The 9451-nt window shown below is 49.9% G+C and overlaps 1 protein-coding gene across 4 annotated transcripts; it reads right to left on the bottom strand.

Annotated features, from left to right (window-relative positions):
- Window positions 1–1831: 1831 nt before the first annotated feature.
- On the bottom strand, window positions 1832–6638 carry LSM10 (LSM10, U7 small nuclear RNA associated). 4 transcript variants are annotated; one of them, XM_032160267.2, is made up of 3 exons: window positions 6536–6577; window positions 5952–6147; window positions 1832–2558 (listed from the first exon to the last, which is right to left on the bottom strand). In XM_032160267.2, exon 3 carries the CDS (start codon window positions 2532–2534, stop codon window positions 2163–2165), a length of 372 nt encoding a protein of 123 aa, XP_032016158.1. In that variant the 5' UTR covers window positions 2535–2558; window positions 5952–6147; window positions 6536–6577; the 3' UTR covers window positions 1832–2162. The 4 variants fall into 4 exon arrangements, with proteins under 4 accessions (XP_032016158.1, XP_032016157.1, XP_032016156.1 ...); XM_032160266.2 differs by lacking the exon at window positions 5952–6147 and having other exon boundaries at window positions 6536–6638; XM_032160265.2 differs by lacking the exon at window positions 5952–6147 and having other exon boundaries at window positions 6480–6588.
- Window positions 6639–9451: the final 2813 nt, after the last annotated feature.

Genomic DNA, 9451 nt, shown 5'->3' on the forward strand with positions numbered 1-9451 from the left:
TTCTCCCTGCTAGGACCCTCTGTCCTCCCTCAAGGCAAAGGGCAGAGTTAAGGGGCTTCTAGACCTGTAGGCAATAAAATAAATACAGTATGCAGAAGAATCACGGTGGATGGGTGGATGTGAATGCAGATTCCTGGGTGCTAGACTGCAGTTCAAGCCTGGGTAAGGAGGATCCAGGAAAGTGCATTTCCTACACACATCCCAGTTGGTCCTGATGAGGTGGTCTGCAGACAACAGCTGACACAGACTGAACTCGAATGTGAATGCAGTGCCCTTGGGCTGCTAACGTCCACATGAACATTCCTCTCAAATCTCCCTCAAGAATGACAGCATCTTAAGGTCAGGGGCCCTGCTGTATTCAAAACTCTGCCACAGCAGTTCTCAAGCTGGATTTCATCTTTTTTTTTTTTTTTTTTTTTTTTGAGACAGTCTCACTCTGTCGCCCAGGCTGGAGTGTCATGGTATGATCTCGGCTCACTGCAACTTCTGCCTCCTGAGTTCAAGCAATTCTTGTGCCTCAGCCTCCCGGGTAGCTGGGATTACAGGTGCCCGCCACCACGCCCGGCTAATTGTTCTATTTTTTGTAGAGATGGGGTTTCACCATGTTGGCCAAGCCAGTCTCGAACTCCTGGCCTCAAGTGATCCATCAGCCTCAGCCTCCCAAAATGCTGAGATTACAGGCGTGAACCATTGTGTTCGGCCTCATCTTTGTTTTCTTTGACCACCTCCCCCACTAGGGTATAAGCTCCTATGCAAAAAGGTTCAAATCTCACTTGATAATATGTGCTTGGCCAGACCTGGTGGCTCACACCTGTAATCCTACCACTCAGGGAGGCTGAGGCAGGAGGATGGCTTGAGCCCAGGAATTCAAGACCAGCATAGGCAACATAGTGAGACCTTGTCTCTATTGAAAACAAAACAAAACAAAACAAAACAAAAAGATGATGTATGCTTAGCAGAAGGCCTTGGCACATGGCAGGTGTGCTGTGGATATCTGATGAGTTCAAACTCTCTAGTTCCACAGGAGAAAGCCACTTTCTTTTTTTTTTTTTTTGAGATGGAGTCTCCCTCTGTCACCCAGGCTGGAATGCAGTGGCACGATCTCGGCTCACTGCAACCTCCACCTCCTGGTTCAATTCAAGCGATTCTCCCACCTCAGCCTCCCGAGGAGCTGGGATTACAGGTGTGCACCACCACGCCTGGCTAATTTTTTTTGTATTTTTAGTAGAGACGGGGTTTCACCATGTTGGCCAGGCTGGTCTCGAACTCCTGACCTCAAGTGAGCCACTTTCACTAAGACGGCTGTTTGCCTGTGGCAGGCCTAGAATGACAACAAGGCAGCTACTACAAGGACTTGGGTTCTAACCCTGAGAACCCAATAACTCTCAGATTAGAGATGGAATTCCTGCTGTTGGCCGAGCTCCCACACCCCAGGGGAGGAGGGCCCAGGATACTCCAACCTCTCTGCTTCAGGAAACAGCAATGAGACTAACAGCCTCTTCAACAGGGACTCTGAATAGAAAAGCTACTTTCCACCTGACCAGACTGAAGTACTCTCCTACCATTCTCAAACTGCTACATATTGGAATTGCCTGGGAAATTAAAAAAACTCCTAGCCCTCAGACCATACCCCATACCAACGAAATATGAATCTCTGAGGGTGGGACAGGTGATTCCAATGTGCAGCCAAACTTGAGTCTGCCCCCGACTACACAGGACGGTCTGGGAGCCCAGCACACAGAAGGGAAAGCCTGGGGCACGGACCTGTTGTATCCAAGTTGGGTTTCATGAGAAAATGAACACAACTGCAAGAAAATGGAGACACCTAGAGGTGGCTCAGGCTGAGCAAGTTTAATTATCCTCACTGGGAGAGTTGAAAACTACTTGACAGGTTCCATAATCAATAAGTCAGAGATTCAGATCATCAAAAAGGGGGATTGTCACCTACCCCAAGGCCACAGGTAGATAGGATTCTGGGTCCCAGAGTGAGTCTGGGAGGTGGAACCCTGTGAAAGGCAGCTTTGACAGGTGGTGTCTGTTGGACGCCAGATTCTGGCCTGGCCCTGCCCTCTTCTCGGGTTCCAGACAGGGTGTGAGGGCAGGGAGCTGGCTCCGGAGATCACTGGAGGACTCCGAGTTGGGGCCAGGGCTGGCTGAGGGCCTCACTTACAGTTTTTGGAGGGAAATTCCCACCGGCCTTGGCCCTTGCCACCAAAGTTCCGCACCCGATGGATAATCTGCAGCTGCTGCTCAATGGTGGAGGTGATGTTCACGTCATCTGGGATGTGGACGTAGCGGACATTGCGGCCTGTCACAAAGAGGTCATCCAGCTTGACCTGATGCCCCCAACGGTCCGTGTAGGTGACTTTGGCCAGGCGGATGTTCATGAAAGCATCGACATTGTCTATGCGTCCGTGGGCCACGCTCTCATCCCGCAGGTCCACAGTGGTTACCCGGCCCTGGAGGCCCTGCAGCAGGATGATCAGGCTGTTTTCAGAGATGGTCCGCTCCTTCAGCGAATGGCTCACCGCCATTCTTCCACACCAGCTGCCTGCTCGCTGTGGACAGGAGCACACACATGGCAGCTATAGCAGGGTAGGGGGTACAGTTGCCAACTCACCTCCACCAGGTTCTCAAACAAAATTCCCAGCACAGACCACCTCTGTGATTTTTGTATCTGTGGACACAGATGCTTCCCGCACACGTCTCATAGAATCCTCACACCAACTCGCAAGCCAAGGATTACTTATGCTCACTTTATGAATGAGAAAACTATGGCTAGGATGGCCAGGCGCAGTGGGATACACCTGTGGTACTAGCTACTCAGGAGACTGAGGTAGGAGCTTCACTTGAGCCCAAGAGCTCTGCTGACCTGCTTGGGCAACATAGCAAGACCCCAACTCTAATTTTTTAAAAATACCTACAAGAAGGCCAGGCGTGGTGGCTCACGCCTGTAATCCCAGCACTTTGGGAGGCTGAGGCAGGTGGATCACGAGGTCAGGAGATTGAGACCATCCTGGCTAACATGGTGAAACCCCGTCTCTACTACAAATGCAAAAAAAATTAGCCAAGTGTGGTGGCAGCGGGTGCCTGTAGTCCCAGCTATTCGGGAGGCTGAGGCAGGAGAATGGCAAGAACCTGAGAGGCAGAGCTTGCAGTGAGCCAAGATTGCGCCACTGCACTCCAGCCTGGGTGGCAGAGTGACTCTGTCTCAGAAAAAAAAAAAAAACTATAAGAAAACGGTGAGCATTTGCTGGGTGCGGTGGCTCACGCCTACAATCCCAGCACTTTGGGAGTCTAAGGCGGGTGGATCACCTGAGGTCAGGAGTTCGAGAACAGCCTGGCTAACACGGTGAAACCCTGTTTCTACTAAAAATACAAAAAATTAGCCAAGCGTGGTGGCACACGCCTGTAATCTCAGCTACTCGGGAGGGTGAGGCAGGAGAATTGCTTGAACCTAGGAGGCAGAGGTTGCAATGAGCCGAGATCACGCCATTGCACTCCAGCCTGGGCAACAAGAGCAAGACTCTGTCTCAAAAAATAAAGAAAATGGTGAGCATTTCTATTGAGTCAGAGACAAGAAAAGAATGCCTTTTATGGCTTCTTTTTTTTTTTTTTTTTTTTTGAGACGGAGTCTTGCTCTGTTGCCCAGGCTGGAGTGCAGTGGCGCAATCTCGGCTCACTGCAAGCTCCACCTCCCGGGTTCACGCCATTCTCCTGCCTCAGCCTCTCCGAGTAGCTGGGACTACAGGCGCCCGCCACCACTCCCGGCTAATTTTTTGTATTTTTAGTAGAGACGGGGTTTCACCGTGGTCTCGATCTCCTGACCTCGTGATCCGCCTGCCTCGGCCTCCCAAAGTGCTGGGATTACAAGCGTGAGCCACCGCGCCCGGCATGGCTTCTAATCAACAGTAAAATGTAGGTGAATGGTCAATGCAATGTTCAAAAAACGATTATAGAAAGAAGGGAAGGAATTGAGAGAAACAATAATTATAAAGGAAGATCACTGTCCTTGTTTGTCAATTATATGATTATCTACATTGAGAATTCAAGATAAATTATTAGGACTAACAACAAAAGTATCATTCCTAATAATACATTAATTTTAAAAAATCAATAATTTAAAAAAAAGAAAAATATGGCTAGGAGAGGTAACTTGCCCAAGGTCACAGTAAATAAGTGGAATTGCTGGAATTCAAATCCGTAGCCACAGGTGGGGCGTGGTGGCTCCCCCCTGTAATCCCAGCATTTTGGGAGGCCAAGGCTGGTGGATCGCTTGAGGCTAAGAATTCAAGACCAGCCTGACCAATATGGTGAAACCCCATCTCTACTAAAAATACAAAAATTAGTCGGGCATGGTGGTGAGCACCTATAATCACAGCTGCTCCGGAGGCTGAGGCAGGAGAATCGCTTGAATCTGGGAGGTGAAGGCTGTAGTGAGCCAAGATCACGCCACTGCGCTCCAACTTGGGCAACAGAGAGACTCTGTCTCAAAAAAAAAAAAAAGAAAGAAAATCCATAGCCTCCTGGCTCCAAACCTCACACCAGGTGTACATTAGAATCATCTGGCGAGTTTTTAACCCGACTTCCCCACTCCAGAGATTCTGATTCGTTTGGTTAGAGGGGTGGGCCCAGGTATCCTATTTTGTAAAAGCTCCCGGCTGGGTGCGGTGGCTCACTCCTGTAATCCCATCACTTTAGGAGACCAAGGCGGGAGGATCATGAGGTCAGGAGATTGAGACCATCCTGGCTAACATGGTGAAACCCCGTCTCTACTAAAAATAAAAAAAAAAAATTAGCCGGGCATGGTGGCAGGCGCCTGTAGTCCCAGCTACTCGGGAGGCTGAGGCAGGAGAATGGCGTGAACCTGGGAGACAGAGCTTGCAGTGAGCCGAGATCGCGCCACTGCACTCCAGCCTGGGCAGCAGAGTTACTTGTCTCAAAAAAAAAAAAAAAAAAAAAAGAAAGCTCCCCAGGTAACTCCAAAGTGCTGAGGGGTACTGGTTAGAAATGCGCAATCTCAGGTCTCTCCCCAGGCTTGTTCTGAGATAATCCACTCCTTCACTGAGTGGCTCACTGCCATCTTCCACACTGGCTGGAAACAGACTGCATTTTAACATGACCCCCTATGTGAATTAGATACACGTTAAGGTTTGAGAATCATTGGTTGACACCAGTAGTTCTCAAACATTAGTGTGTATCAGAATCATCTGAGGGGCTTGTTATCTCAGCTTGCTGGGCCCCACTCCCAGTTTGACTCAGGTCTGAGGTGAGGCCCAGAGATAAAAGTCATTTTGAACATGTTCCCAGGTGATGCTGATGCTGCTGGTCAGGGGCCCACACTCTGGGAACTATTGGTCTACATCATGCAGCTGTTATGTAAGTAGAAATTTAGGTAATGAGGTCAGGCGCAGGGGCTCATGCCTGTAAACCCAGGATTTTGGGAGGCCAAGGCGAGTGGATCACCTGAGGTCAGGAGTTCAAGACCCACCTGGCCAACATGGTGAAACCCAGTATCTACTAAAAATACAAAAATTACCTGGGCATGGGCCCACCTGTAATCTCAGCTACTTGGGAGGCTGAAGCAGAAGAATCGCTTGAACCCAGAAGGCAGAGGTTACAGTGAGCCAAGATTGTGCCACTGCACTCCAGCCTGGGTGACAGAGCGAGACTCTCAGAAAAAAAAAGAAAATAAATCTAGATAATGAATTGGGGGGAAAAAACCCCCAACCGGTAGTATATAAGGTACATAGGTTTTGAAGGTAGAGAAACCTAGGTTGGAATCCCCACTCCACCCCTAATTATGAAAACCTAGAAAAGTTAATGTCTCAACCTGTTTCCACATTTATTAAACTACAGGCAAAACAAAGCTACCAGAATCACACTCCACTGAAGGTACTCTCCTTTGATTTCAACATGCCCTTATATTGTATTAGTGCACTATGTCTTACCTATCCCGTATTTTCAGACCCTGAGTTAAAGGGGGTAGAACGCTCTCTCTTTACGACCTCGCTCAGCATCCCGTCCAGGGCTGTGCAGTGTGGCACTGAGCGTGGCAAGCCAGACGAGGCCAGTGATGAGGGGGGCTGGGAGCTAGGTCCCTGGCCAGGGCCTAACGACCAGCCACCCGGCTGCAGCCTGACGAATCTGCGATCAAGCAAAGGTATGGGGTTGCTGCTGCGACTGCAAAGAGCAGTCACCGGACTTCGAGTTAGGCCCGGGTTCTAGGACAGGCTCTGCCACCTCCTAGGAGGGCGATCACTTAGCAAACCACTTAGCTTCTCCAAGCTAGCTATTAGCTACCGGTAAAACGAGATGAGCACCCCTTACTCAGAGCAGCGGGAGCGGGTCTGGGGAAATGAGCTATACTCGGTAAATGGGGAAGAAAACGCTTCCTGGGCTCCGGCACCTCCTTCCGGAGGTCCTGGCATCCCCCGCATTCCGCCCCGGGGCTCCCTGCACCGCCGACCCGGACCCACCACGCGACATTCCTTCCGCTTTCCCCGTCTGGGTCGCCGCCGAAGCTAGCGGGCACCTGGACTGGCTGCCTCCCGCCGGCTGCAGCAGGACGGAGAAACCATGCCGGCGACCGGGCCGCTCTGTCCTCCGGGCGCAGAGTGCGTCAGTACTCTGCGAGTCACCGCGGCACGGAGAAACTACAATCCCCAGAATGCTTCGCGGCGCGGGGCTCGCGCTCCGCAAATCCCGGCCTGCGTCATTGGAGTTTCCTTCACTAGAGTCGTTCATTCATTCCGCACGCATTCATTGAACCAGGCTCCTTCCCAGGCTCCGGCATAGAGCGGTGACCAAGATCAAGTGGCTCCCTGAGCTGATGGCGCTGCGGGAGAAAGTCTTAAGAAAGCAAACAAGAAAAATAGAGAAAAAGTTATTCAGAAGATTAAAAGTGTGATGTGATAGTGACTGGGTGATCTTTCATTGGATTGTCAGGGGTGTCCTGAGAAGTTGACATTTCAGTTGAGGTTAGTGACATGAAGCCAAGCTTGTGAAAACTATGGGAGGAACATTGCAATTAGAGGGACCAGTTTGTTAAATTAAAAAAAAAATTTTTTTTTGAGACGGAGTCTCGCTCTGTCGCCCAGGCTGGAGTGCAGTGGTGCAATCTCGGCTCACTGCAAGCTCCGCCTCCCGGGTTCACGCCATTCTCCTGCCTCAGCCTCTCCGAGTAGCTGGGACTACAGGCGCCCGCCACCACTCCCGGCTAATTTTTTTGTATTTTTAGTAGAAACGGGGTTTCACCGTGGTCTCGATCTCCTGACCTCGTGATCCGCCCGCCTCGGTCTCCCAAAGTGCTGGGATTACAAGCGTGAGCCACCGCGCCCGGCCTTGTTAAATAAAATTTATAGAAGGCAGGGCCAGGCGCGGAGGCCCACACCTGTAATCCCAGCACTTTGGAGGACAAGGCGGAAGGATCACTGGAGCCCAGGAGTTCGAGACCAGTCTGGGCAACATAGGGAGACCCTGTCTCTACAAAAAAAATAGAAAAAATTAGCCCACCGTGGTGGTGTACACCTCTAGTCCCACCTACTCGGGAGGCTGAGGCAGGAGAAGTGCTTGAATCCAGGAAGTGGAGGCTGCAGTGAGCTCAGAAAGTACCACTTCATTCCAGCCTCGGCAACAGAGCAAGACTCCGTCTCCAAAAAAAAAAAAAAGAAAAAAAAATTGGAGGCCATTGGTTTGAACAGGGCTCCTGCACCAAGCCCAACAGACAGAACCAAAATGGAGTCACTCATGCTAAAGTTCCACATCACCAGGTGGAAACTAAGTTGTTTATCTGATATTCCGATAAATCAGAAGAGTGAGAGATAGCTAGATCTCCAAACCATCCCGTTTTAGCTGGCAGGATAAGAAAGTCCCCTCTGCTTTAGCCTTCAAAGTTACAAGGAAAGTAACTTTGAAACAACCGATCTTCTTTTTGATTTCTGTTTCTGCTTTCCTCAGCCCTTTTCTGTCTGTAAAACCAATTTTCTCTGCTCAGCTCATTTGAACACTCATTCCATTTTATAGAATGAAGTGTTGCCCAATTCTAGAGTTGCAAATAAAAGTCAAATATAACAAATTTGGCAAAAAAAAGCCAAATCACCAATTAAAAGTTAAATTTTTCTTTTCACAGTTCATGCAAAGAACCTGGGGGAAATGACCTTGACAATTTAGGAACACAGGAAAGGCCAGGGAAGCTGGGGAGATTGGTATAACAAGAGGCCAGAGAGGAAGCAGGAGCCAGAGCATACAGGGCTTTGTGAGCCAAGGTAAGGAGTTGAGATTTCATGGTTAGGAGTACAGCCTCCGGATACAGTGCCTAGGTTCAAATCTACCCTGGCTAGCTGTGACTTTGGGCAAGTTAGCTATCTTCTCTGTGCCTCAGTCTTCTCATCTAGTACTAGAAGTGTTATGATAGGCTATTGAAAGGGAGCGATGTGATTTGATTTACTTGTAGAGACAGAGTCTCACCCTGTCACCCAGGCTGGAGTGCAGTGGTGTGATCATAGCTCACTGCAGCCTCAACTTCCTGGGTTCAAGTGATCCTCCTACCCAAGCCTCAAGAATAGCTGGGACTACAGGCACACGCCACTGTGCCCCACCTGATTTACATTTTTTAAAAGTCACTCTGTATAGCCTTGGAAAAATTACTTTCTTCCTCAGCCTCAACTTCCTTGTTATGAAAACAAAAAATAAGGTCTTTCTCAGAGAACTGTAAGATTTAAGTGACCTTCATTAATGTGTGAAAGCACCTGGCACAGAGAAGACGCTCAGTAAGTTAGGCTTCTTGGCTGGGGGTGGTGGCTCACACCTGTAATCCCAACACTTTGGGAGGCCAAGGCAAGAGGACTGTTTAAGCTCAGGAGTTTGAGACCAGCCTGGGTAACACAGTGAGACCCCATCTGTAAAATTTTTTTTTTTTTTTTGAGATGGAGTTTCGCTCTTGTTGCCCAGGCTGGAGTGCAATGTCCCAATCTTGGCTCACCACAACCTCTGCCTCCCGGGTTCAAGCAATTCTCCTGCCTCAGCCTCCTAAGTAGCTGGGATTACAGGTATGCACCACCACGCCCGGCTAATTTTTGTATTTTTAGTAGAGATGGAGTTTCTCCATGTTGGTCAGGCTGGTCTCGAACTCCCGACCTAGGGTGATCTGCCCGCCTTGGCCTCCCAAAGTGCTGGGATTACAGGCGTGAGCCACTGAACCCGGCCAAAAATGTTTTAAGAAATTAGCTGGGTGTGGCCGGGCGCGGTGGCTCACGCCTGTAGTCCCAGCACTTTGGGAGGCCGAGGTGGGCAGATCACGAGGTCAGGAGATCGAGACCATCCTGGCTAACACGGTGAAACCCTGTATCTACTAAAAATACAAAAAATTAGCCGGGCGTGGTGGCGGGCGTCTGTAGTCCCAGCTACTCAGGAGGCTGAGGCAGGAGAATGGCGTGAACCCGGGAGGCGG

This window comes from Hylobates moloch, unplaced genomic scaffold (assembly GCF_009828535.3).
Source record: "Hylobates moloch isolate HMO894 unplaced genomic scaffold, HMol_V3 SCAFFOLD_8, whole genome shotgun sequence".
Taxonomy (NCBI): Eukaryota; Metazoa; Chordata; class Mammalia; order Primates; family Hylobatidae; genus Hylobates; species Hylobates moloch.

Coding starts and splice junctions, on each gene's coding strand:
- LSM10 (XM_032160266.2), bottom strand. CDS start 2,534: ATGGCGGTGAGCCATTCGCTGAAGGAGCGGACCATCTCTGAAAACAGC.